General features: G+C 49.4%; 7 protein-coding genes across 7 annotated transcripts; 3 read left to right on the top strand and 4 right to left on the bottom strand.

Annotated features, from left to right (window-relative positions):
- The first annotated feature begins 1953 nt into the window (after positions 1 to 1953).
- On the top strand, positions 1954 to 3213 carry LOC128725875 (kunitz-type protease inhibitor 1). Its single transcript, XM_053819645.1, has 2 exons — positions 1954 to 2342; positions 2897 to 3213. Exons 1-2 carry the CDS (start codon positions 1990 to 1992, stop codon positions 3006 to 3008), a joined length of 465 nt encoding a protein of 154 aa, XP_053675620.1. The 5' UTR covers positions 1954 to 1989; the 3' UTR covers positions 3009 to 3213.
- A 123-nt stretch (positions 3214 to 3336) lies between these two features.
- Positions 3337 to 7064, bottom strand: LOC128723533 (dymeclin). Its single transcript, XM_053817286.1, has 10 exons — positions 6922 to 7064; positions 6713 to 6859; positions 6327 to 6620; positions 5830 to 6260; positions 5597 to 5766; positions 5402 to 5527; positions 4996 to 5328; positions 4746 to 4928; positions 4562 to 4684; positions 3337 to 4487 (listed from the first exon to the last, which is right to left on the bottom strand). Exons 1-10 carry the CDS (start codon positions 7062 to 7064, stop codon positions 4338 to 4340), a joined length of 2100 nt encoding a protein of 699 aa, XP_053673261.1. The 3' UTR covers positions 3337 to 4337.
- A 927-nt stretch (positions 7065 to 7991) lies between these two features.
- On the top strand, positions 7992 to 9012 carry LOC128722534 (zinc finger protein 782-like). The gene is made up of 4 exons (XM_053816204.1): positions 7992 to 8012; positions 8165 to 8257; positions 8429 to 8790; positions 8850 to 9012. Exons 1-4 carry the CDS (start codon positions 7992 to 7994, stop codon positions 9010 to 9012), a joined length of 639 nt encoding a protein of 212 aa, XP_053672179.1.
- A 119-nt stretch (positions 9013 to 9131) lies between these two features.
- LOC128722531 (multiple epidermal growth factor-like domains protein 11) lies at positions 9132 to 14676 on the top strand. The gene is given in 9 exon segments (XM_053816201.1): positions 9132 to 9168; positions 9517 to 9543; positions 10645 to 10810; positions 10891 to 11011; positions 11083 to 11243; positions 11321 to 11598; positions 11670 to 12293; positions 12360 to 12485; positions 12551 to 14676. Coding segments are annotated over 9 exon segments (3666 nt in total).
- Positions 14677 to 15127: 451 nt separating this feature from the next.
- On the bottom strand, positions 15128 to 18520 carry LOC128722751 (fibrillin-2-like). Its single transcript, XM_053816430.1, has 5 exons — positions 18441 to 18520; positions 18183 to 18368; positions 17199 to 18061; positions 15538 to 16993; positions 15128 to 15467 (listed from the first exon to the last, which is right to left on the bottom strand). The coding sequence occupies exons 1-5, from the start codon at positions 18518 to 18520 to the stop codon at positions 15128 to 15130; spliced, it is 2925 nt and encodes a 974-aa protein (XP_053672405.1).
- Positions 18521 to 20003: 1483 nt separating this feature from the next.
- LOC128722752 (epidermal growth factor-like protein) lies at positions 20004 to 21723 on the bottom strand. Its single transcript, XM_053816431.1, has 4 exons — positions 21338 to 21723; positions 20777 to 21270; positions 20535 to 20714; positions 20004 to 20466 (listed from the first exon to the last, which is right to left on the bottom strand). The coding sequence occupies exons 1-4, from the start codon at positions 21677 to 21679 to the stop codon at positions 20322 to 20324; spliced, it is 1161 nt and encodes a 386-aa protein (XP_053672406.1). The 5' UTR covers positions 21680 to 21723; the 3' UTR covers positions 20004 to 20321.
- A 499-nt stretch (positions 21724 to 22222) lies between these two features.
- LOC128722529 (uncharacterized) lies at positions 22223 to 27724 on the bottom strand. Its single transcript, XM_053816198.1, has 7 exons — positions 27618 to 27724; positions 25521 to 25647; positions 23863 to 24043; positions 23671 to 23788; positions 23375 to 23607; positions 22601 to 23224; positions 22223 to 22514 (listed from the first exon to the last, which is right to left on the bottom strand). The coding sequence occupies exons 1-7, from the start codon at positions 27722 to 27724 to the stop codon at positions 22270 to 22272; spliced, it is 1635 nt and encodes a 544-aa protein (XP_053672173.1). The 3' UTR covers positions 22223 to 22269.

Raw genomic sequence — 27724 nt, 5'->3', positions numbered from 1 at the left:
AATACTACGCAAAAACTCATGAATGAGCTATACAGGACCGTTATATTCATTCATCGTCCTGTGTACACATTAAGCGAGCTTGAAATGCAATCAAAGTGCATCCCGAAAGTGAGGTAAAATTCTAGACAATTCGATCCCTCATGCATTCGCTTCGACATCCTCACACGAACGAGGAGAAGCTCTTACGTAATAACACAGTTACTTTAAACACTCTCGCCTTCCACCGAGGCATGCATTGTACAAGTTTTTTTTATTAATATTTACCTTCGCCACACGCCTCCCGGGCCTGGTTTTGGGTCCTCAATGGAACGGGGTGAGCGCAAAAAAAAAATAACAGCACGCACGACACATTCACGATGATGTCAACGCGCTATTTGCGATATCGCGGGCACCCCCGCTTGGGTCGCGTGCAGAATTCCAAGAAAGTACGAAGCCCGGCTACGAAATACGCTATCCGTCACGCCACCCCGGGGAACGAATGAAAGAGTGTGGGAAATTTCGCTCCCCAGTATCCTTGAAGTTGTTTACCACAACCGGCCTGTCCTTACCCGGCGTTAGTGGGTGGAGCGGCTGACAGGCGTTAAGCTTTCGTCCGAGACGAGCTGTGGCAATTGTCTTTCTTGCAAATGCCAACGCGAGGTGGATTAATTTGCGATGGACGTTTTGTCGCGACACGCGGAAAAAATGTGTTAACATGCCTGTCGAGTTGCAGCAGCACCACACGTTGTGGATGGAGCTATCTAAAGGCAATAAATCGGTATCGAAATATTGTTTTAAGTTCCCCCGATGCATCGCCAGCTGATTATAAATTCGCTAATTGAATCGAATAGGTGTCTTGGTTCCTTTAAAGCGGCCCATCCCGTCTATGGCCTCCCTATCGATGACGTCAAACGCCTAATGGACCGCTGATCCGTCGCATCATGTGGTATGCCGGTCGACCCATTCGCGAATCCACCGACGCGTTATGTTTATTCATGTGCTCGGTATCCGCGTACAAAAATACGCACCCCGATCCGATCGCAACGTGACGTATCGCAAAAGGCGCGAACCCAACCCGGCCCCGGTTGTGACCAGCGTTAGGAAATAGTTACTCAATGTGTTTACTCGATCGACCAGAGCCCCCACGATATACCCCACTGTTGAAGCTTAACGGGAACTGTGCCACTACGACGACGTCAACCGATCGAAGGGTGCGGGATTTTCCCGCAACGGAACCGACCTCGCAGCTGATCGTTCCGTCACCACGACGCCACGCGAAACCGGGGAGAAAAATCTAGCGCTTTCTATTTTTTCCCATTTCCACTTCCGTGACCACCCTTTAGAAAAAAAAAACAACAACCGCAAAACCAAGCGGAATCGATCGTGTGAAGCAATCGCGAGAGAGAGAGCGCGTTTCGAGTGTGTCAACATCGCGACAACCGAAAGCGCATAATATGATTCACTCCGGCTCCGGCTTGCGAACGCGCGGTCAACGGCCGGTGTCCGTGCAGCATAGCACGCCAGCAGCATATGCTGCCCCACCTCGTGTGGGGGAGGGGGTGATCGCAAACAAAACAGAAAGCATCGAAAAAAAAAAACAACAAAAGTCGCGGCACGCGGCGTGCCAACCGAAACGTTCGTCGCTTGATGCAACGTTGAAATCTTTCGTTCGCTCACTCGCTCAGGCGCTTGGTGCAATCGTTTCCGACGACGTTGGTGTGGGACACGGACGAAAAGTGTGGGGTTTTTTACGCTCGAATCACCCCGACCGGTTTCATGTCGTCACCGTTCCGAAAGGGTGTGTGTGTGTGGCTGATTTACACGTACCCGCAGCATCCGTGACGTGTGGAGTGGCCGCACGATCGAAAACAAATATAAGATCCACCAACGGGGACGGCCGCGAAGTCAGTTGTGTGCGCGAAACGTGCCCGAACGGATCGAGAAACTGAAAAAAACGCCCCCCTGAAGTGGAATTCAAAGTGCGAGTGGAACGGTTCAATTGTGTCCAAAATGGTGTGCAGGAGTGAAACCCGTAACAGATCCGTGTCACAGACGATCACCCTCGCCAGTTGGTTGGTGTTGGCTGGTGTGATGGTGTTGTGCTGCCTGCCGAAACCGGCCACCACGCAACCGATCGACATGCTCGATCAGATCGGTTCCGAGAGCCGTCGAATGTTCTACAAAATGCTCGAATACCTCGGCGATTACGATGAGCTCGAGGAGGATGGGCCACAGGAGCGTGAGGAGCAAATTGGCTCGTTACCGTTGCAAACGAGCAACCGGGTTGAGGTGGCTGGACGAGATGAGCAGTGCAAGTTACCCCTGAGAAGGGGCGTGTGCCGTGCGCTGCTACCACGCTTCAGGTAGGACCACATCACCGCTTTCCCGAAACGAGGGACGGGAAAATCTTCCTGCAGGTTTCTCGCTCACACGCGCGCTTTTCCTGAGCCCCGTTTCCCCGTTTCCTCGTTTATTGCCCATCCGCTCCCGGGGCGGGAGTGAAAGTTGTGCTAAATTGCGATGTCCACCGCGATCTCGGTCGATCGTTGGTGGTGCAAATTATAGCACACGCACAGCCACAGTTGCTGATTGATGTCGGATGGATGGTCGATTACGTGGCTGGGGCTAATGGGGGTTTGATTTGTTTGTGCGATCGTGACAACGACCTGATCGATCCGGTGTTGAGCTTTTCCTCGCGCAACGACCCGTTCGGTGTTATCGCTCGTGCGTTCGCGATTACTTAATATGCGATCGTGATAATATGCTAATGCCCCGGTATGACCTGCTACGTACGAATGACATCCATCGTGCAGGGGAATTGGAACAGGAGACGTGCGATAGGGAGATGACCTGATACAGCTGCATCGATCGCGTGTATGTCAATGCATTGATTTCTTGCTTTGCATCTCGCCCACAGATACGACCCGGAACAGAAGGACTGCATCGAGTTCAAGTTCGGCGGATGCGACGGAAATGCGAACAACTTCATGTCCTACAAGCAGTGCATGGAAGCCTGCAAAGGAGTTTAGACGATCTTCCAGATCCTGCGATCGGTGCTCCAGTTCAACACCCAGTCGTCCCCACCAAGTGATATGTAGTGTTTTAAGACTTCGCCAACCCGCTTCGCTCGGGGATGGCACAATAGATCGATAAGCTTCTCTCGGTTCACTCCACATCCTATTGATAGTATTTATTCAGTCACCGTTCGAATCGTTGTTACATTGTGGTAATAAATGTCGGACTGACCTTTTTTTTTTGACTAAAAACAAGTGTCGTGATTCAATTGTCATCATGTAATCTTTGGTAGTTGCGAATGAAACACGGCTTTAGTATACCGCAAGGTTATGTTCTTGCCTCGTTCGGGGTTAATATTGTTTACCATTTGTCTTCCATAAATGTATAACGTTCAACTTTTCTCCTGCATAGTTCATTCACCCGCTCGAATCCACAATCCAGTGACGTGCTCGCATTAAACTTGCCGATTCTCAATGCTGCCGTCAATGGCATTATCGCTTCAAAGGATAGCGCTAACAAAGGATATTCCCGACCATTCCTGTGCCTAAAGCAAATCCACAATCGACGACCATCTAAAATACGGCAGCTTGTTTTACCCTCCGCGGTATTCGTGGTTTATGTTGAAATAATTACTGGCTTCTCGTGTTACAATATTCACACTCGCCTTAGACATAGAGCTGTTATCACGCTGAATATTTTTTTTAGAACCTCTTGTTACTATATATCGTCTAACTCTTACGTTATTATTGCCTGATTTCGTAGCTCTTTGCGTTCCAGTCTTCTCCCAATATCATTCCGTAACCGACCACTAACGAAAGCTAACGATGCACGTTGATCGGACGCTGAATGGCATCTAGCATCTAGGTTGAAAACGCAGAACAGTGATTGCAAATATAAAATTACGCAGTGTGACATGAAAAATAAAGCCGTCGAAAATAAGACTAGTACATCAACAATAACAAAAAATGCACAACAGATAGTATAATAAGAAACGAAGCACCATCAGTAGGAATGCATGATAAAATTATACAAAATTGCATCGAATCATTCGAGGTGCTAGTTTGCGTACGTAAGAACAGATCGAAAAAGAAAAAGAGGACTGAAAAAGCGGTGAATCATGCCAGCAGTCGTCACTCCAGCAGCCCATTAAGTTCCTTGTTAAATTGCACAGGGCGGGAAAAAAAACAATGTCGGAACACAAGGCTTCCGAATTCTACCGCTAGATCCTACACTCTAGTTTTGCCCGTAATTGTGCCGAATAGATTATGTTAGTTGGGAAGAAGCGAATTTGAAAAGTACCGCGAAACGATCCTCCGAGAGGAGTGTGACAATAAACGGTAACGTTAACAAACGATTTCGGTACTGACGCCCTTTATCGTCTCGGAACTAAAGTGTACACAGCCAGCCTTACACACGAGCGTCCAAACGTACGGGATGAAGAACTCCTCGGGTGCGTCCTCCTCCACGTATTTGAATTTAAGGTCAGGAAATTTCTGAAAGCAAGCAAATCACATCGTTAAGTTACCAGTGCATTGCGCATGTGCGTACACGTGGCCATCTAACATACCCGTAACCGATCACTCGACCACTGGCTAGCTCCTTTGGAAATCACTTCCAACACTTCGGTCACGCCTAGCTCTCCGCGCTGCTCCTGCACCCGTTGCAGTCGAGAAGAAAAGAATCCTACAACCTGGTGGACGATATTTTTCTTATATAGCCGTTCTTTTCCATCACTCACAGCTCAACCTTACCATGTCAATGTTCTGTATGATGTCCTGAAATGCCGAATGGCTTCGGAAGGCCTCGAACACGTTGCGTTTGTACAGCAGTGTGTACACAAGATTTGGGCAGTACACTAATTGGTGCGAAAGACAGGAGTTAAGGATTTCCAGCACCATTCGCAACACTTCCTCCAACACGGACAAATCCTGCAACTGAAGCCGGAAAGAAATTCGGCCAATCATTAGATGGTAGAGCGACTTTAGAGGGTAACCTACTTACCATGTCTTCTGATGTTAATCCGCCACCGATCGGAATTGCAACCTCCGTTTCGCCGGTCTCTCCGTTGGGTTGTTTTAATTGTTGATCCAGCCGGGCATGTTTCTTGGCCAACGTTTCGAACAAGCTAACCAATCGCTGCGCGACGTACGGATGAAGCGACTGAAACTGACCCGACATGTTGGCCAGGGCGGCAAGGCAGTTCGTGTGTAGGTACTTGTCCCTCATCTTGAGCATATTATACTGGATCGTCCTAATGACAACCAGTATCAAGAGGCCACCGAGGGAAATCTCGCTGATTGAACGTTCCGTGTACCAGGTAATATTTTTCAGCATCTGTAAGAAACCGAAAGTGATAATTAATTGATCAGATGAAATTTGGGTGACTGGTGAAATGATGTGGTCTTACGATCTGGTGAACACTCTTGTTAAAATTATCATCCTCGCTGAGAATCAACAGGACTATCAGCGACATATAAATGTGATGTGAAGTACTATCGGGGGCATTGTACAGGGTCTGCAGTATTGGAATAACCTATACCGGGAAATAAAAGTAAAAGCTCAGTTACTGGTTGCTTACTCACATGGCTCGCAATTAACTCACAAGTTGCTGCAGGTTCTGTTGTGCCATCACGTATTTCTGGAATCTTTGGTTTCGATAAAGCAACAGATACAACAAAAGTGTAGCCTGATCGATAGTCACTATCCGGCACAATGTGTTGTACAAAGACGAGAAATCAATCTTGAATGTAGCAGGATCCTCCTTCGGAGAATCTAAGACGGAAATTATGAAACTTGAGCAAATAAGAATTACAAATCGGCTATTTCCCATAGTACCTTGTGAATCTGAACATCCGAATAAGCTGATCCGATAGGGATTATCTTTCGTTGCGTGATGATTGGTAAGGATGAGAATCAGCAACAGGCTCTGATTCGCAAGAGGATAGTGCTCTCTGAAGGCCGTCGGAAGATCATGTGCGGTAAGTATGTCCGGTTGTTTGCGAGCGAACGTCAGTATCGACCAGAGCGATTCAGCGATACCGAAAACGAACGAACCCCCGGTTCCGAAGCCAAACATGGTCTGTGGAGCTTGGCTCATGCGGCTTAGGAAATGTAACAAAGCGCTCATCAACGTGTTTGCATGCTGGCAGCGGTACACTGTCCTGTAAATGGTGGATTTTTCCATCGTTTGCTGCGAAAATAGGCTCACCGAGAGCAGAATGATCATGCAATTGACCGCTTCCAGATGTAGGTGATATGTGAATTCTCTGAAAAATGCACAATACTTTTAGCATGCTTTAATACTAGATTCAGCCTTCTTTTCGACAACATACTTCACCGGTATCACGACTATAATGTTGACCAGTGCCTCGAGGAAAGTTTCAAATTTTGTACCATCAACCAGCTTTGCGACCGCCGCCTTCGTTTCTTCCACCGCTCGAATATCTATAGGAACAGCCGTGCTCGTCGCTGCTGCCTCCGGGGTTGCCACATCATTATCAGCCGCTTGAACTGGCAATGCTTCGAAATGCTGCAACAACTGATACTCGGAACCCGTCTCGATCATATACTTGACCAAACATCGGATGATGAACAGTGCATTGAATGCGTGCCATATGTGGACATTACTAAAATGTGAATGATTAAAATAAGCTTTAGTTTTGTTAGTTCTGCGGATCGTCTAACACATGTCACAACTCATTGCGTCTTTTGTACTAACCTTTCGGTGTCGGACAGTGTAAGCAGCTCAGATACCTTAAGCAGAAACACGTTTATCAGCGATCCAAAGTTGCCGGTATGTAGGTTGTGGCTGATAAAGCTCTGGCAAAGAGATTCCAGCCGCGAGTCCAAGCTCAACTGTTCCTGGCTGAAATGAACGTAATAAATAACGTTAGCGGATTTAATTTTCACGGCTCAGCGATAACGCACCTGTTTGTAGGTAGACTGATGTGATATTGCAAGAAATTGTTCCAAAATTCATCATCATATGCGGGGATGTGGGTTTTGCCGACGAATCGTTGAAGGTATTCGTTCTCCGTTAGGTCCACCTGGCGACTCACATTCATACCCATCTCGATCGAGTGCTCGAATTTAACGATCAATTTTGATTAAAGCACTCTGAAGCGAGCCTTTTCTGTAACGCTTTCAACCAACCTCAGTCGAAATTACACGATTAATCCAATAGTTAAGAAAAATTCACTTTGAATAAATGGTAAATAACTTGTGTATTATTGCATCTACAAAAGTGACACGAAGGATATTTTCATCTGACAGCTGAGGACGTCAACAAAAATGTTTGACGGACTAGAAGCAGGGTTAGTCTCTCTATTCAAGATGCAATAGCTGCCAAATTCATCTAGTATCCGATTCTACAAGACATAACACTTACATTTTTCTTTAAAAACTTATAAATTGGTCTCTTTACATTGAAATTAAGGTTATTTATGCAATTGAAAAGTTTATACTGAGTTAAGGTTATATTTCTATTCTAAGCAATCTTTGGAGAAGGTTACTTAAGAGCACAGATATTCGTTAAATTTGATTTTTTTGTATTCCAGGATCGTCATGAAACAAAATCAGTACGTTCGTAGAAGCAAACGGCTTTCTCACAGAAATACTCTCAATCGGTCACAAGATGATCAACCGCATTTGAATCTGTGGCGACGGATGAGTCGTAGTCAAAAAAAGTTATTCCTTACCGGCTGGCGACAACCACGTGGACGACCGTTGGACAATGAAAGTAGAGATAGGATGCTGCTCTTTATCTGGGCTCTGCAAGCACATATTTCGATGTAGGAATAATACAAGCTAAATTGGAGCAATTATAAAGAATTATAACCGTTCCCTTGCGAAGTATTTGAAAATATGTCTATTGGTTTGCTGTTTTGAATCATGACAGTTACTGAAGTATAAATATAAACAAACCCTTTAAGATACAGACTCCCATCGCACGCGTTTTAGTTTTTCCCGGAAAATTTGTGAGAAAACTAGGTATTCTAATGGCTGCAGAGATTCGCGACGTATGTCGGTTGTGTCTTAGCGGATCTTCATTGCTGGACATATTTTGTGTTTCAGCTTTGGATGTATTGATTACCAAACTACTCAGCATTATGGTAAGCCATCGATACAAAGTTTCCATCGGTTAGTAATTAACTCATCTTGTATGTTTTAGATTGAAAACACCGACAAACACTCGAAAAAAATTTGCCATGATTGCTTCTCTAAGCTTTATGATTTTAGAGACTATCGCGAAAGATGTCTTGAAGTATAGCACATGTTTATAAATCTGTCCGAAGCATCTCCAGCACTAAATGTTCCAACAGTCACTTCTGGAAACGATCTTTCATCGAGCACCGAAGAAACCGAATCGTTGATACAATCTGCTGGAAAAGAAACCTTAGAGCCAGCTAAAATCAACTCGAGCAAAAGATTTCAGGCAATTGTAACATCTTCTAGCGGCAAAAAACGATACATTTACGACTGCAAACAGACGTATCAAAATCAGCTCGTGGAGTGTGATATTTGTAACAAAAGCTTCTCTAAATCCCGCATAGAAGGTCACAGAAACATCCATCTTGGTTTGCGACCTTTAAAATGCGAACGAGGATGCGAGCAACGATTTCACTGCAAACAACTGCTTTTACACCATTACCGGAATGTTCACAACGGTGAAACATTCTGTTGTGACGTGTGCGGCAAGATTTTGCGCTCCAAACGCAGTCTTGGGTATCACAAAAAGGATAGTCATGGGGATAAAAAGCACCCTTGCAGCTTCTGTGATCAGTTGTTCGTTTCAAAGTAAGTTGAAATCTCTCTTGTATGATTCTTTTCGTAACGATTATCATCTAATTGAACAGGGCCCGATTAAACCAGCATCTGAAATATCATCGTGACGAACGAAAACACCCGTGTGAGCTTTGTAACTATTCGTTCTTCACAAGAAACGATCTGAAGAAACATCTATCCACACATGATCGACGCAGACCAGGTCGGTTGCTAAACTGTATTGGCAATGGTTAAACACCTTAGTTTAGCAAAACTAAACACTCGTCCATCCACACGTACCTTCGATCAAATCTGAGCTCAATAAAACGCGCTCGCAGCACATGTTCGTCCATTTAAACGACGTCTGGAAGACTATGCACCAGTACGGTTTCCCGAATGGAGCCAAAGAAAGTCATTGGATGTTCCTGAGGATATAGGACTGCTGGCATGCATCGAGCCATGAAATTCGATTCGACGTGTTCAACTATGAACGGGTCAAAGAAGAAGAAGAATGCTAACAAATTTTTATGGTCATGTTGCTAACAAATTATCAGTTCGTTTCCAATGTTTTAGATTTATGCAATTGAAAATAAATTGAGACAGGCACAAACATATTTCTAATGATAAGGATTTTGTTTCCACCAACAGATTCGGATTGTCTAAATAAGCTAAGCTGCTTTCGGGGTTTTACTAACTGATGTCGCGAGAATCCAAAAAGTAACATTCAATGTAAAGTTGTCAGAAAAAAATTGACTACAGTACATTTTGTATCGTTATCTGTTACATCAACCGCAACGGACGATGCAGTAACCGACACTCAAGTGATTAGTACACATTCATCACCATGCTGATTAGTAACTTGTTAGTCATCTTATTGACCCACATAGACGCAGCCCGTTTGGGGTGTCTGATAAGCGCAAGAGTAAACGCTGACCTGCAGCGTGACCGAAAATAAAACAATTCACACACTGGCAGAGCTTCTGCACGCTATGCAAATTTGCAAACGCCACCGAGTCTGCAAAGCTTTGGTACATCTTCGACCGTTAGCTCTAATTAAACGTCCTAGTGACAAAACAAAATTATTTATGTCTCAATTCCGGCCAGTTTTCTTGTTTTGCCATTGCAACGCTCAAGTTTTTGCAGCTCGTGCGTATCATCATGGAATATTTCCATTTTTTTGGCAAAGAAGATCGCACGCTTATCGCTGTTTTTATTCCTGTTTTTTTCTCCTCCCTAATGGGAGATATATTTGTCGCAATCTTTCTAAAACAAACATAACAATCTCGGGTTTTCTTCACACATTTTCTTTATTGTATAATTATTCATACGAAACTGTTAAAGTTCATCGAGATAAGTAGCATGTCTTTGAAAAGTGCCATCTATTTTCTGCATCAGATTTACAGCACACTTCCGGTTCTATGGAAAATAACTCCATAGTGGTGATGGAATGCGAACTAACGTTTCACAATTCCGTTCACAGTTTCCACTTCAGGGCCAGGGAAAAAAGTCGTCAAGAAAGCAATTAAGATTACTCGAAAACAGGGTTGAGGGCACGTCCCTCTATTCTCATCGACGTTTTTATAATCCCATTGATAACCAAACCATGGACGGTTGACCAAATCGTACGTTCGAAATAGAGCAACGATCAAGTGGGGTGCTGTTTCTCTGTTAGTTCCGCTTTGCAATCATCGTCAAACGGTTTTTGTTAGTGGAAGGAACACGCATTCCTCACTCCTGATTAGCATTCTTCTCGACCAGAATCTTCCCATCTTCGGTGCCAAATTGTCGTACGAAGTTGCGTTTGGATTATAGTCCGAGGGGACATTTCAGTAACGAGTTGGCAAGCGTGTAGCGATCACGCATTTCTTGAACTCTGCTCTGGTTTTCTTGGAACCAGCTAAGCGATTCTCGAAATGGGTCGACCGCCTTGCGGGCCATTCCGTAGGGCCCCCTTGGGTTCGATTATAGTTTTCTGGGGTCTGGTTTCGATTGGGTTTCTGTTATTAGTACCAACTGTTACAGCAGTTGGAAAACTGTGCTACGAGGATGAAAAGTACGTGTAGATACGGATGGTTGTTTTCGGTGCGCTAACACGAAGGCGAATTTATGTCACCGTGATTTCATTCATTGCAGAGTGGCCAAATTGGTGGAAAACAAGAGCCAGGCAATCAAATATGGTGACGGAACGTACTACTGCATGTTCAGTGAGCACTCCTTACGCATTCCTATCATGGTGGATGCGCTGTCCTGTTCCGTGAGTGTACTTTTAGAGCTAGAGCTAGTGCCCGGTGTGGTGTAACGTGCTAACGTGCAGGCTTCTTCCAGATTGACTACGAGGTTCGCAAGAAACCAGTCTGTTGCGACGGTTTTCACGCAGTAGGATCCGAATGTTTACCAACATGTCGCCTGAAATGCATTTTTGGGGAATGTGTCGCTCCGAACACGTGCACTTGCTACGATGGCTACCGAAAGGTGAACGAACACCGGTAATACAACCACAGAAGATTGTATCCTTGGAGCATCCTTTACTAAAGAGCTTTTGTTTTCTAACGCAACTCTACAGGTGCGAACCCGTCTGTGAAACGCCGTGTCAAAATGGCCGATGCGTTGCTCCGAATGTGTGCTCTTGCGATGAGGGTTTCGAGCGCGACGCAACGAGTGGAACGTGCAACCGGAAGTGCGATCGAACGTGCCATTTTGGTCGCTGCGTTAACGATGTGTGCGAGTGTGATGAGGGTTTCCGGCTTGATCCTACGAACGAGGCTGCTTGCGTGCCACATTGCATGCAAGAGTGCCAGCATGGCGTATGCGTTTTACCCAACGTGTGCCAGTGTGAGGCAGGTTAGTTTGATCACTTCAAGGTGCTTTTAGCGGTATGAACGATGCTTTAAAATTGATTCCTTTATTGTCAGGATACGCGTTATCATCGCAATCAAACTTCACCTGCGAGCCAGTCTGCACCAACGGGTGCATAAACGGTGTATGTCTTGGACCAAACCAGTGTGGCTGCCACGAAGGATATAACCTGTTCGATGGCAATCGCTGCGAACCGGTGTGTCGTAAACCCTGCCAGCGTGGCCAGTGCATCGCACCAGACACGTGCAGCTGTAGTGAAGGATACGTGCTGGCTGAGGACGACAATACCGTTTGTGTGCCCAGCTGTTCCGAACCGTGCATCAATGGAGATTGTGTAGCTCCCGACACCTGCAAATGCCACCGGAACTTCCGACAACAGGACGACCAACCATCTGATGTTTGCGTTCCCGAGTGTCCTAACGGATGCGTGAATGGGCGATGCTCTGGTCCAGGGGTTTGCGAGTGTGCAGCAGGGTTGCTGTACAACGAAACGACCGGTTCCTGTCAGCCACATTGCGATCAGCCGTGTGAGAATGGTGTTTGCATTGGAGGAAACCAATGCCAGTGTTACCATGGTTACCAGCTCGATCTAACGAAAGCGCACAAGTGTGTTCCAAAGTGCTCAAAACCATGTGTTCACGGGGTTTGCGTTGCGCCGGATGTTTGTGACTGTAGAACAGGTACGTGGAGGTCGATTCACATGCGTTAGGAGTTGATTCTAATCGTTCGATCTTCACCCCCAATAGGTTACGTGAAGAGCGAGAACAGCAGGAACGTGTGTGAACCCAAATGCTCCAAGGGTTGCTCCAATGGTCGATGTGTCGCTCCCGATCACTGCGAGTGTCTGAAGGGCTACATCACAACGACAAGCTGTAAGTGGGCCGTGATCGTAAGCTTTATTCATCCTGCACCACATTGACCTTTGTTTTCTTTACAGCAATGAGCTCAAAATCAGCGATCTGCACCCCATCCTGCCGGAACAAGTGCGTCAATGCGTACTGCATCCGACCGAACGTGTGCCAATGTCTGGCTGGATATCGGTTCGTGGAAAACAGCACGCACGTGTGCGAACCAACCTGCGATGGATCGTTGGTGGATTGCACGCACGGCCGTTGCACACAACCGAACGTGTGCGAATGCAACGAAGGATACACGTTGGCCATCCGGCAGGGACGTATGCTCTGTGAACCGCTTACGTGCAGCGAACAGTGCGTCAACGGGTTCTGCGTTGGCGAAGGTCGTTGTGAATGTCACCCGGGCTATCGGCCCTCGGAACAGTTCCACGCGATCTGCGAACCGATCTGTGAAGAGGGCTGTGTGAATGGAGCCTGTATTGCACCGAACACGTGCGTTTGTAGCGCCGGATTTGAATGGCAATATGGCAGCAACCGGTGTGAACCTGTCTGCGATCCGGATGTGATTGATTGTTACAATGGCGTGTGTTTGGGTGGCAATCGTTGTCAGTGTATGGAAGGATACTTTCTGCAGGTCCCGTCGAACGGCGGTCCAGCAGAATGTGCTCCGGTTTGTGCGAATGGATGCACTAACGGACGGTGTGTTGTGCCGAATGAGTGTTTGTGCAATGATGGATACGAACGTCGTCCTGGGACGGATCAATGCGAACCCTTGTGTGTCCCCGAGTGTGTTAATGGAGAGTGCGTGGCACCGAACGTGTGCCAGTGTCTGGAAGGATACGTCCCAATGGAAGACATGGAGACATTGCAGCCGTCGAAATACACCTGTGTACCGTACTGCAATCCGGACGTGGTCGATTGTACGTTTGGTGTCTGTGGAGGTCCGAATTCTTGTCGCTGTTTCGACGATTATTATTCTACCAACGATGCACTGGGGAAGCCCACGTGCGAATTGATCGCTGACCCGGTAGAATGCACCAATGACGTCATCATTTACAACGTGGACAATGAGTCGCGTGAGTGTACCTGTGAGAAGTCGGAACCATGTCCGGCGCCATACTGCCCGGAAGTGGTCCCACCGGTGTGTAACGTTACGTGTCCTTCTGAGGATGTAACTCCCCAACCGTGCCCAAAGACGGTTTGTCCTACGATGCCTCCAACTAGGGTAACGACTACAACTCCCAGAGCGTTTCCGGTGACGTGTCCTCCAGAGAAGAGCTGTCCGGAAGTCACCTGTCCGACGGTATCGCCACCATCGATGTGCCCAACCACTCCCATCCAAGAGCCAGCGTGTAACGAGCAGTATGTGAACTGCGAAAATGGTGATTGCGTGGAAAACAACGTGTGCTCGTGTCACACCGGCTTCCAGCTAGCGGTTAGTTCGGAATCGATCGCTTACTGCCAGCCTGTGTGCAAGGACGAATGCACCAACGGAGTTTGCACCCAGCCGAATGTGTGTGCGTGCCTTCCGGGGTACGTGGAATCCTCCAACGGCAGCTGCGAACCGTACTGCGAGGATGGCTGTCCTTGGGGATCCTATTGCTCCGAACCTGACGTGTGTCGGTGTGAAGGAGGATTCTCTGCGGACATCGACGGTAACTGTCGGTTGGATTGTGACCCAGCGTGCGTTAATGGGGAGTGTGTCGATGGTATCTGTTTCTGTGAACCGGGAGCGATCCTGCGCGATGGGCATGTATGCGTGGCGCAGAAAAACGACAACTTCATTCGGAGCCGCTTAAACCTCGAAAGTGATGATGAGGATGACGAAGACGATGAGCTGGATCAGGAGGAGGAAATGCAGCAGTTAGACTGTCCCCCAGGTTTCCAGCCTGAGCCTGTGACGGGCGGATGTATTTGCCTATCCGGTACCGTCACTGACGATGGTACGTGTTTAGATGTGGAATCGCGTGAGACGGTTAAGGTGCTCGATACGTCCAATGGAGAAACGAGCGTGGATCCTGATAATACCACCATGACGCAAGCGGAACCTGTCCAGCTCGCAGGATCAAGCCTGTTGTCCGCGATCGATCGCAATCAGTGGATCCTGATAGCCGTAGCCGTCGGTCTCGTGACGTTCGTTGCGGTCACGTCCGTTCTTATCTGCAAGTGTCGAAAGACGAGAAATTCCATGGAAACGGATATCGACTAGCTGCTGGTCTTTGTGCGTTAGCCGTTAGTAGCAGTATTCATGGAATTCCATCCATCGATCATCACCAGCTTCACGGTTTCGATGGTTATTTATTGTAAGGCGGTGAGAAAAATAAAGTCAAATATACGAGAATCCTTTACGAGTTGATACACGAAAGGCGTTTGATTTATTGCACCCATTTTGGTCATGATCATTCGTATAGCTTAATCTACTACCAGGTAATCAGTACAATGAAGAAGCCGCTTCCTAGGAAGCGACATGGTTCACATATTTACAGAGGCAAAATGGAAAACAGTGCGTCTCGCTTCCGGTCCTACGCGTGAGCGGGTTAGTGTGAGCGAATCGAAGGAGGGAATGTGGTCGAAAGGGAGTTCGCATTCGATTTTCCGAGCGCCCGGGAAAACCTCAGTTCGGTCGTCGCCGGGATGCTCTCTCTCTCTCTCTCACCGTTTCAGATGGTTTCAACTTCGAGATTCAATTTTGTGAGCTCGTTCGTCTTGGAGTCCGGTTTCGGCATGAAGTAGACACAGTTTTCCTTGCTCTCTGTAGGGAAGAGAACGACCAGATTGTAATCGTTATAATCGGTGGTCTGTTCGGGTGCGTCCCGTTTGCTGGACCCGCTTCGTGGCGCCTTCCGCCGCCGTACGTTACCGAGCTTCCCCACGTGGTAGTTCTTCTGGCGGTTGCGCATCATCGCATTCGCGATCAGGATGGCCGCGATCAGCGTCACGATTGCGATCACCGGGATGAAGTAGTGTATGTACGATATCTTGTAGTACTCGTTGCCACTGCTGTATGGGAATTGGTTGGAAAGGTCGCATGAAGGTCACTCGAAGACCGCGAAGGCTCGCAAACACTTACCTTTGTTCGTGCGATTGCAGGATCACGGTTGGTTCCCGTTGGCACAGAGCTGGATCGTCCTGATCTTGGAGGTATCCGTCTAAGCAGCTGCACTCGTTTGGACCAACGCAAACTCCATTAGTGCAACCGTTCTCACCACACACCGGTTCACACACACTGTCCGACCCGTCCACTAACCGGAAGCCGTCGTGGCAACGGCACAGATCCGGTGCAGCGCAATATCCTCGGATGCACTCCACGCTGCAGATGGGAGCACATACGAACGGTTCAACGAGCTCGTGACGGTCCAAGCACTCGCACGTGTTATTGCCAACGCAACGACCCATCTCGCAGGGTCGCTCGCAGAACGGCTCACATCTTAGCGGGTTTTTGATATCGTGGTAGAACCCTTCGACACATCGACATTCGCCTGACTCACACCATCCATTCGAACACTCTCGCTCACATTCCAACTGTCGTAGACGAGTGGCTCGCTCCTCAAACGATTCTTCCTTCACGCAGGTGTTGCCACCTTCCGATAGAGCATATCCTTGATGACAGGCACACTGCGCAGGACCGACGCAATCCCCGTGTGGGCAACCGGACGAACAGATCGGTTTGCACTGGTGATCGTCCTCAGCAGCTTTCTCGTAACCATCCCAGCAATGACAGCGATCGTTTCCGGCGCACGTTCCATTCACACAGGCACGTCCACAAACTGGCTGGCAATTGTACGGATCTTCCGGATCTAATGCTCGATATCCGAGCATGCAGAAGCACCGATCGCCATGACATTCTCCGTTCCGGCAGAGTGGCACACATCGATCGTGTCCTTCGCGGAGCAGATCCTCCTCCGATCGGCAGTGTGTTTGGCTGCCTTCAACAAACACGAATCCGGTGGTACACTCGCAGATCCCCGGTCGTACACACGTCCCATTTCGGCAGGGTTCCGGACAGACGGGTTTACAGGTGAATGCGCTTCCTTCCGGATGGGCATATCCTTCGTTACATCGGCATTCCCCGGCTCGGCATTTACCGTTTCTACAACCACGCCGACATTCAGCCATCCTTTCCTGAGCCAACCGCTGACGGGTTAGCTCCTCCACGGATTCACACCGTGTCTGGTTGATGTCCACAAACTCGTATCCTTCGTCGCATTGGCAGACGTTGGGTCGTATGCAGCGCCCGTTGATACAACCGGTGCTGCTGTAATCGTAATCCTCCCCGCAGATCGGCTCACACACGGATGCGTTGTACGCGGAAAGGCGATAGCCATCGTGACAGAAGCAATCACCACCGTTGCAGTCTCCGTGGATGCATCCATTGGGACACGTCTTTTCGCAGTGACCCTCGATCGAGTGTTTGATGTAACCTGGGTCACAAATGCACTTCGCACCGTGACACTGCCCGTTGATGCACCCTAGCCGGCACAGATCTTCTGGAAGGATGCATCCGTTCTCGTCGTCTTGCACATATCCTGCATGGTGTTGAGAAAATAAAAATAGCTCTCATTAATTTAAACGCACGTTTCTTGAAACTAAGATTCCAAGCAGGAAATGATGTAACATTGATAGCAGTTGTGTTTCTGTACTTCACTAAAGAACAGATGAGTCACGAGTGGTTTAGCCCTCCACGGAAGAGTATGACACTCATTTCCCACCCACACACACACATCTACCCACCTTCATTGCATTCGCACTGCTGCGGTGCGATGCACCGGCCATTAATGCACTCATCGTCACACACGGGCAGACAATCGAACAGCGCGTTGATGTCGGTGTAGTTATACCCTGGCAGGCAGGTGCAAGCGTTCGGTCCAGTACAGATCGCATTCTTGCACTCATCCTCACAGATCGGTTCACAATCGCCCTCACTAAGCCGGTAGCCACGATCGCAGACACACACGTTCGGTTGCACGCAATGCCCAAGACTGCATCCTTCACACAGCGGGATGCATTCGTCTCCGATCTTGCCATATTGTGGGTGGCAAATGCACACACCCGGTGCCACGCAGTCTCCATTCGCGCAACCACCATTACACGCCGGTTGACACACGAACGGTGAGCTGGAGTTATCATTGGAAAACCCGGGAAAACATTCACACTGATCCGGTGCAACGCACGTTCCGTTTTGGCACGGTTCCGAACACACCGGCCGACATCCGACGAGGTTCAGGCTGGCGTCCTCCAACGTCTCTTCGTATCCTTCCGGGCAGCGTGGGACAGGAGTAGTTGGCTGAAGACATTCGCCCGTTGGTGCCAGCGAAAGCCCATCAGCACACATACACTCACCGGGAGCGACACAAAGCCCGTTCCGGCATTGGCCTGGACAGATGGGCCGACAGGAGCGCTGTTCACCAGATCCTGTCAGCTCGTACCCGTCATAACACTGACAGTCGTTTGGTTGCAAGCAAAACCCGTTGGTGCAGTCGTTGCACTCGGCCACACACGTGCCATTCTCGCCTCGAGTGTACCCGGTGTGGCACTGGCAGAAGCCTGGCATCGTGCAGATACCATTATCGCAATCGTTGCAGTGCGGAATACATCTGTTCGGGAAGGAAAGCGAAATCGGGTGAGATAAGCGTGACGAGTGGCCTCCTTACCCCGGTTGTCGGTGTGTTTCCGGTTTCTGACCACCCACAGTTCCGGGCAGGATACCGTACGTACCGATGGTCGGAAAGCTTCTCGTAGCCAGTGTTGCAGGTGCAGACATCCGGTGCGGTGCATTTGGCGTTCTCGCAGGACAACGAGCAGACCGGTATGCAGCGAAGCTTCACCCTTTTGTAGCCCTTGCAGCATGGCTCGTCGATCACGGTCATCCGTTTGTCGTTCTTCACTATCACCTTCGTTTTGCTGTGGAATCCGAAAAGCGAACGCTTGCTACTGGGTTTGCTCGTGAGCATGAGGTGGGATACGCGTACTTACACGACCGTTTTGGAACAGGCAGCATCGACGGTTGTGATCGGAAGCAGCGTCACGATCACGCAACTCACCAGAATGATCATCATGATCGCAGGCTTTAGTTCACTCGCAAACTTGCGCTCAACGCCAGTGAAGTCACACTGGTGAAGAAAGCCACAGGCCAAGACAACGTTCTGCCCGGTTCCTGTTCGCTTGCTGACTGATCGCGATCGGTATCGATCAGGGGACCAATTGCGGGACGCTTCCTCGCAAGCACACCGGACACAATCGTTGGGGTTTGATCAAAATTCACAAAACAAAACCGCGCTACTCCAACGTCTTGTGTGCCATGCGTCGAAGAGAAGACTTATAAGAATTCTAAAGTCGTTCGCGTTACAGCCTATGTTGTTTCGCGTCGTTTCCTTCTTCCGCAGGCGTAGCGTAGGCACATATACACACACACACACATACTGAGAGAGAGAGAGAGAGAGTGAACGAGAGATGGGTGCGATGGGATACGGGCAAACGCAATGTAATCTTTCTTTCCGTCGGCTCCAGCAGCGATGCGTGCGGGAAAAGGCGAAAGATCTTCCGAAGGCAACACTCTTCTCGTAGCGTCGGTGCATTTGTGCGTTGCTGAGAGGAACAAAACAAATGTTGACTTTTGCCGCACCTCAACTTCCCACCTACCCCTTGGGCGGGAAGACCCCCGGACCCGGCTGGGAAAGGGTGCTGGCTATTGCAATTGAAAATGCATCTCACGCACAACCGCACGCAATGGCGCAATGGAGTATGGAGAGTGTCACTGGCAGCGCCATTACCATCCCGGGGACAATCGAATGGACCGTTCTGGCGCGCTGGTGGACTTAATGGGTGTTCTAATGGCTGTTGCCGAATGGATTTTGGGACGCGGACGAAAAAGGAAAGCGGCCGCTAATGAACCGACCGGGGAAGGGAAATTGAAAAAGGGATAGGACCCACGGCAACAGAAGGAAAACGGGACGATAAATATCGCACCCAAGCCCTCACAGTGAGAGCTATTCTGGGGCCAGGCACACAAGCTCATCCGGCTAAACCACTGGTGGTGGTGGTGGTGGTGCTGGTGGCTTGGGGCTAATTTTAAATTCGATAAGAAATCTCTCTCACACTTCTGGTGAAAATCCGTCGTCACTTTGCGCGAACGATTCATTATTCCAAGCGACGAGTTGGGAGTGTGCTGCGGTTAGCTGGTTATAAATAATTGTTCGCGTGCATGTGGCACCATCCGTTTGCAGACGTTTCAATTAGGTCGAGAGGCATCTGGAAAATGATCATGTTTTCTTTAATGGGCGCGCGTTCGATTCGACGGCGAATGGGTTCGAATGGGAGTGGCCATTTGCAGTGATGTTTGTTGCACAATTTTTGCATCTAAGCAAACTGCGGTTTCTTCATGATCAAAGAGGGCCGTTTTCCCGACCATAAAAAGGAATTATTTGCTCGAGTCAAGTGTACATTTCATCTAAAATTGTGAAACAAAATTTGCTTAGCTCATAACAGGACGATATTAACATCAGCTCTTATCAAACCCCCGGCCAGGCAAACGGATGCTTCATGCGATTGCCGTTAAAGACTATCCTCATTAATTTCGCATGAAAACACAACAATAAAACGCATCGCCTCGGCCATTAGGCTTGATTTATTTCTCTCGTGCTTTCGTGCACATATGCGTGATTGTTTTTAATGTTGTTTTTGCATACCACCCGTACCATAAACCGCGGCTGATAACGCGTTATCAAAACCAGCAACGATCCAACATGCAGCGGGTATGTGAAGTCATAGCAAGAAGGTCAGCGCTGTGAGCAGCTGTGAAATTCCGCCGCAAACGGGCAGCTCGGTTATCGGTGGCGTGCGGGCGCGTGCGCTTGCCTACGCTTTTACTGCACCGAAGCGCTTGATGCACGCTTGGCTTCCCTTCACCGAACGATCCTTGACGTATCCTGCGTTGCAGAGGCACATGTTCGGACCGGAACAGACCCCGTTCGGGCAGCCATCGGGACAGTGTGGGATGCAGCTGTTAGGGTGAGATAGAGACAGCAGCTTTTCAGTGTTGTGGGTGGAAAACCGGCACGTTATACTCACTGGAAGATGTTGACTTCGTCTAAGATGAATCCACGGTTGCAGCTGCAAACGTTCGGTCCTGTGCAGGCTCCATTCAGGCAGGGTCGATCACAGCTAGCCGTGCATTGTCCGTCGTTCATTTCGTACCCCGGCTTGCAGGAACACGTTTCTGGTGCGGTGCAGACACCGTGGAAGCACCCACTGTAACCCGATAACATTGAAGAATTATTGAGGAACTTCGAGGATTCTCAAGGACTACTTACTTCGAGCAGACAGGCTCACAACCCGCATCCGATGGTTCATATCCGACTTCACACTCACAAACTCCCGGTGCCACACAACGCCCATTATGACAGCCACCCTCGCAGTGTGGAGCACACTTTCGCTGCGGATCAAACGTGTATCCTTGACCACACTCGCAGCGTTCCACGTCCACACAGCGACCTTCTCCGCAGCCACCGGTACACTTGGGAACGCACAGTTTTCCTCCGACTTGCTGCAGCTCGTATCCTTCGTGACAGCGACATTCGTTTGTGCCCTGTACGCATTCACCGTGATCGCATCCGATCGGACAGGTTGGCACGCATCGACCCTTGGTGTTGCGAACGAAGTCAGGATAACACTCGCAGGTGTTTGGCCCCACACACAATCCATTCTGGCAGGGATCCTCGCACACGGGTTCACATTTGCGGAAGTTATGCACGTTTCGCTCGAATCCGGGACAGCAGACTTGCACGCGGCTTAGTGAAGGATTCGACTGAAATGGGGAGAAAATTCAACATTCCGAAAGGACTCGTGGCTCTCTCTCTCCTTGACATTCTTACCCCGTTTCCTTGCGGGACATACCCCACGGGGGTGTTTTTCAACAGAGACGCCGTAGGGACCTCTTCGAAGCAAACACCAGACGGAATGTGACCTTTCGTTTTGTTCATGAACCGATCGAGGGCGCTGAGGGATTCGTTCGATCGGTGCAGATCCATCGTGGTGTGATTCGGCCGGAATACACCGTCTGGAGGTGCGAAGAAGCTGTCGTTCCCAAACGACACATTGTGGGAGCCACCCTTGACACCTTTGCGGACCGTTTTCACTCCTTCCTGGCCAGGAGCGAGCCCAAACTGGCACACCAACGCCACCGCCACAAACGTACACCACTTGAGGTTCGCCATGACGATTCACGATATCTGAAGCGATTCCTAGAAATAAACTAGCCAACCCCCAAAGCGCAGCTGACCGCACGGAAGGTTCTGAGAGGATTAAAATGCTGGCTCCGTTGGATCTACGACGTAGTGGCGTCGCTATCAACGTGTGTAGGCGACAAGCGGGATGACGTGATGGGTTATTCTAAAGTCTGATATCGGGGACGGGATTTGTGATGGCGAACGAACAAAACGACTGCCCCAGGGAGGCCATCTAAGCGGCCTCAGTCTTCACACACAAACAACACCATCATCAGCAAGCGCATTTGCGACGCGGTTATAGCCGGAGAGGAATTTCGAATGGAAACGCAGCTTCGCATAGCAAAACGATAGGTGATTGATGGTGCTTATGATCGTCGGCAAGACCTCGGGGGATTCCGTTAATTGATCGCTACAAAAAATGGCACCCAGTTGCAGATCCGCCTTGGAGAAGCAAATAGGGGTGATGACAATTTACGCATATTAAGTTGAGGAGCGATTTTTTTACAAAAAAAAACAGTGTATTTTGGCAACGCTAAACCTAATCGATCATAACCTGCGTACATAGACACCTTCGTACCCTACGTCACGACTACCGTTTTCGAGTAATCGTTGTCCTTCTCGAGGATTCGCGTGTTGTTGTCGGGCGTATCGATTCCAGCCGTCACTTCCGGCAATGGAGGGTACTGAATTTCGTCGTAGATGTGCTCCAGGCTGTATCTTCTCGGTGTCACTTTCAGGTTGGCAGCAGGGAAGTTGTAGTTGTACGGTGAGGCGTTCTTTGCCCGGTGTATGAAGCTGTTGTTCGCCGGGATGTCATAATGCTCTGAGGAAGCAGTCCAAAGGACCCATAATTCAACAACCTCTCATGGAGGATAACCTCGATCACGATCATCTCTCTAGTGTACTTACCAATGGAGCCATTCCGTTGCGATTTCGGCTTCACCCGAGTGTACGTCACGTGCGGCAGGTCAGGTAGAGGATCAGACGATCGGTTCGAGTCACTTCCCGTTTGAACACTCTCGTCCACGATCTTCACAGGTGCCGGTGGGCTGACGGTAGTGCTTGACTTCGCGAGAGCTTTCCTATTCAACCGCTTCAGATATACTGCCACCAGCAGAAGTAGCGACAGAGTGATCAGTAGGCAGGAGATCGTTACGAGGGCTTGTCGCTCGTTGGCTTCGTGCAGGACGGTGTCCTCTTCAGACATGTCCAACAGCACGGGATGGTTCTCGGATTCCAAGTACACCAGCTGCGTGTCGGTGTCGTTTGAGTTATCGCCAGAGATAGTGTCGTCGTGACCATCGTGATCTGTGGCGTTATTCAGAGTAGCAGGATCTTCGACCTTCTTGACTGCCGTGTCGATGAACGTGATCTCGACGCGAGACGTCGTGGTGACCAGCTCGTACACACTCTCGTTGCTCGCCGTTCTTAAATGACCTTTCGTAAGCACCATGCTCATCTCAGTGTTGTTTGGGAGGTACTCGTGATACGATTCGGCGTACGTTGCGTTTGGCATCATTTGTCCGCTGGCTTCTGTCGATGTTGCTGGAGGTGTTGGTTGCATTGAGCTGCTGGTACTACTGCTAGAAGAAGCCGTTGAGGTGTCATTACCGAAGGCAATTGTACTGCTGGTCGTGGTGCTGGTAGAACTCGTAGAGTTGGCGTCTTGAGCGGCAGTTGTACTGCTGACAGTGGAGTTTGTTTCATTCTCGACTTTGATCCACTGCTCGGCAGATATTCGTTCGGTGCTTTCTGAGGAGTACGCGTTTTCGATCGTCCGCGTGATGTTGTCAAACATCACGATCTCCTCGATTGGCATGCAAACACCCGTCTGCGGATGGCAGGACATGTTGTTGCACTTACACTTTCTGACGCACATCGTCCCGTAGGTTCCTTCAGGACACGGAATCTCACAGCTGCGGTGGTAAAAAAACAATTATTCTTCTTTCTAAAAAACCCACTCTTGCACAATACTCAACAATTTGCCCATCCATCCCTCCGTACAGCGACAGTGGCCAGTTTTCGTGTCACAGTGAGCGTAGTTCTGGCAGTGGCACCGATTCCGACAGTTCACGCCCCACGTTCCATTGCGGCATCCTGGAAAAAAAAACCCTCCCAAAGTTGATCATCGTGTGGATAATTCTTTCTATGGAGTTGATTAAAAAACGTACTCTGAAGACAGTGCTTCCCGCTGAAACCGGACATGCAATTGCACACGTTCGGCGCCTGGCACTCGCCGTGAATGCATCCGCCGCGGCAAATCGGATGGCACTCGCCAATCGACCCATTTCCGGTGCGCCGTTCCTGATAACCTTCGCAGCAGAACTCCACCCGGCGCGTTCTCGTGACGTTCTGAAAGTATACACGTTCAAAAACCATTACGGTAGCATTGCAATGGACGGTGAGATGGAATGGAATCGCTTGTGCCATCGTGCAAATTTATGGGGTGGCCCTTTCGGCTGGATCGATAATTGAATATTCTCAACAGCACGCCCGAAGCTACGGTAGGTTTGGAGTGTTGATTTAGGGCTTCAAAGTGACGAGGTTGCTGGAAAGCCATGGAGCCAGCCTACAGAGGGCGTGTTGTGGGCCTGCTTTATAATTCATAACCCACCATCAGATAAACCGAAACCGGAAGCCACGTGGTCCGAACATGGTGTTACGCAATAAACACGCCCCATTAACATGCACCCGAGCAAGGCTAGATGGATTGAGATCGCAAAAATTGCACCAACAGATTGCTGGAAGAAGCCACCAGAGCATGAGGAAGAACACACTCGTTTCAAATGGCATTCCCCGAAACATTCCGAAGCAAATACATTCAAATTTATTACCATTTCTAAATGTGCGCTTCCGCTTTTCGTCCGGCCATGCTCGGAAGACGGAATGGGAACGTCTCAGAAGCGCGGCTCAACCGCAAGAACATCAAGCGGTAATGTTAAGCCCATTCACGCTTAAGTCCCTTCTTGGCGGTTTTGGTTTTTTTTGAGGGAGCAGATCCCTTCACGCGCATTAGCATTACCATTTCCCAGGCTCGCCCGTGACCATGGGCCGGTCCGAAAACAGCGGCGCGACATTCGCCGGCGTAACATTAAAACACATCCCTCGCATGGGCGGGTGAGACAGAGGACCTGCCTGATTAAATTAAGCCCACCCGACGTCTCAACGCTTCGAGCGCGAGAAACAAAGGGCGGACGTAACCGAAACTTCCCGATTTCGAGCGGAATACTAAGTGGGCGCGTGGAGATGTTGGATTCTCGCGGCAACCCGCAGGAAAAGATGGCGAACCGCCCGATAGCACTCGACTCGATGGGCTTTTGTCTTTGGTGGCGTTCTTCTTCGCAGCCCTCGGTTCTACGTTTCCGTTGCTTTTTGAGGGACGTTATCGGGAAGGTTCAAGAAGCCGGGATAGGAGACAAAGCTGCGAGTTCGCTTGACGCGGCCCCCGGCGGAAGTGGCAATATGAAATAATGGACCGTGAGACGTGCTGCGAGCCGGCTAACGGGCGAGGATCGGGCGAGGATCGGTCGAGGGATCGCGGGCCAAATCTAATAGCGGTAATTGATGTTTACGATCTGTTATGGGCGCAAACCGCGGGTGTTTGGTTTCGTTTTGGCAGCCGAAACGAGCATAATTCGATGCGAATGCATAAACGGCGGCGCAATTTGCATGTGGCGCTTTGGGTGGGTCGTACGAAAAAGGAGCAAACCTTGCAGTTAACGGCGTGTTTTTGGGGGTGTGCCTCCAAATGACTCATTTTGTGGGGAATTTCGGGTTCACCTAAAGAGGAGCGAGAGCCAACGATCTTTTTTCTGCCGTAGAAAAATACCTGTTTGACGAACACCTCCTTAATTTCCGTCTGGTAGAAGGTGCATCGCGGGATAAACTCCAGACACCATTGCCTCGTCAACACCTGCACCGTTTGATTGCGTGGGATGGTTTCCGTTTCGGTGTAGCTGAAAAGGTATGCGTGCGTGAGAAAAGAAAACGTATGAATTTGAGCCACAAATAATGTCGGGCACATTTGCCACTTCTGGAACGGTCTTTAGAACTCGAGGAATGGAATTGCAGAAGCATAAAAGCCCGCTTCTGTATTGGGGCGAACTTTGACCCACTCGAGATCAACAACCCCTCCATCTTCGGGGGTGGTATGCACTGGCCCTGCTACAAACCCGGTTTTGCGGGTTTCAAACCACTTCAAATGCCATAACGAGATGGGTGGATTTCGCAGAACAAACACTGACACTGCACTCTCCCGGTGGGGTGCATGCACGCGAAGCCCGCGATTCGATTGCATCACTCACGATGTTCACATTTAGCCCCCGGTGGCCCACATTTCGGGTGATCGGGACTTCACTCTCTCTCTCGCTCGGTTTCGCGATTTTCTTCATACTTTTAATTGCCTGCAAGTCGGCAATTTCATCCGCACGCATACCCGTGTGCAGATAAAAATGCGTTCGTGCCACCAAGATTTGCTTGCCGATGGTAAAAAAGATGAAAGAAAGACTGACATGATCGACAACCGGCTTGGGTGAAGTGTTGGGAAGCAATTTCATTTTCCCGCCATGATCGTGCCGATCCATGAACGCCACGGTAGCAGACGTTCTGATGAATGGGCGTTTCGGATCGGGTGATGAAACCGAACGGTTGGTCTCTACCGGAGACGGAGTGATCACGAGTGATCGAGGTTTGTATCGATCGATCAGATCGAAATCTGTTTTATGATTTAGTTCGCAACACCTCCTTTGATTTCCTATTCGTGGAGGAGTGATTTCACACGCTACTTTTGCCAGGATCCGTTCGCCACTAGCGCAATTGTGCATGATTTATGTGACGCATGTTCCAAGACGCAATCACTTCTAATCGCCCGAGCGCACGCGTTACGCAAGTGCATCTCGATCGGTCTCATTTGCGGTTGCTTCTACCCCAAAACTGTAACACGCGCCCGGGTGGCCATCTTCCCGTTCCATCACTCACAACGGCCACGATGGCCGTCAAATTTGACCGCTAGCAAACCGCTTCACCCATCAGGCGTGTATCGATCGGGTCCTTTCGAACCCTCGTTAGTCCGCGCAAGCGTTTCTCATCAATCATCCGGTGTTGCGTGGCTGGGATTGGAAAAATGACACCTCTCGCTCACCAACCCATCCACCGGTTTGGGACAGGTGACCACGACCGCGAGCGAACGAGTCATTGCGCAACATCGACTGGGGCCCCGGGGTCGAACGAACGGTTGCTGGAAAAACTCGCCCACTTTTCTTCGACACAAGAACGACGCGATCGGCAGAGACGCGGAAGTGTCCCACCGGGATTCGGTGTTCGGTGGCTCGTCTGCGCTATTATCATCTTTGTTGCCGGAGCCCATTAGTGGGTAGGAATGGCGCCCAACTGCACCCGTAACCGGAGATTCGTCCAGTTCAGTGATTACGGGGATGTACGCCAACGGCCGCGTTTTCGCGCTCGTAACCGCGCGAATGCGTCACGTTCCGCAGCTGACGGCTATCGGGGAGCGTGGCAATTTTGTAGCGCCCGTTTGCTCGTTTTCCCGGCCCGATTGTTCGCCAGAAGGCTGTTTGGGGGGGTCGGAAAACTCTCCTCGAGTGCAGTGTCAACTGCAGCGCGCAGAGACTCCACACAGCCCGGGGTTGGGGACCGTTTTATTGCCGTTCCCGAGCTTGGAGCACCTTGATGGGGCGCGAATTGCAGGCACATTACATTATCCAATTAATGAAGGTGAGCTATTGACGCTTGGGTGAAATGTGGTTTGTTTCGTGCACGGCGCGCGAAATAATGGGTTCGTTTAATGGAGTTAACGCGGCTCGTATTATGAGCTAGCCTGTGGCGTTCAAATGGCACTCATTTGTTTGCTAATGGCGATTTCGGATGACCTTGATGAAGGGTGCGTTGTTGGGGTGTTGTGCTTTACCTCTCATATCGGTAGCACACGTTGTCGCCTTGTAACGAGAGCGCTTGGGACGCGGCTAGAAGATCGAACAGCACTAAAATCGACCACCAGGATCGTACGTTCTTCAT

This window comes from Anopheles nili, chromosome 3 (assembly GCF_943737925.1).
Source record: "Anopheles nili chromosome 3, idAnoNiliSN_F5_01, whole genome shotgun sequence".
Lineage (NCBI taxonomy): Eukaryota > Metazoa > Arthropoda > Insecta > Diptera > Culicidae > Anopheles > Anopheles nili.
The sequence above is the reverse complement of the archived record's forward strand: the minus strand, read 5'-3'. Positions and strand labels throughout refer to the sequence as shown.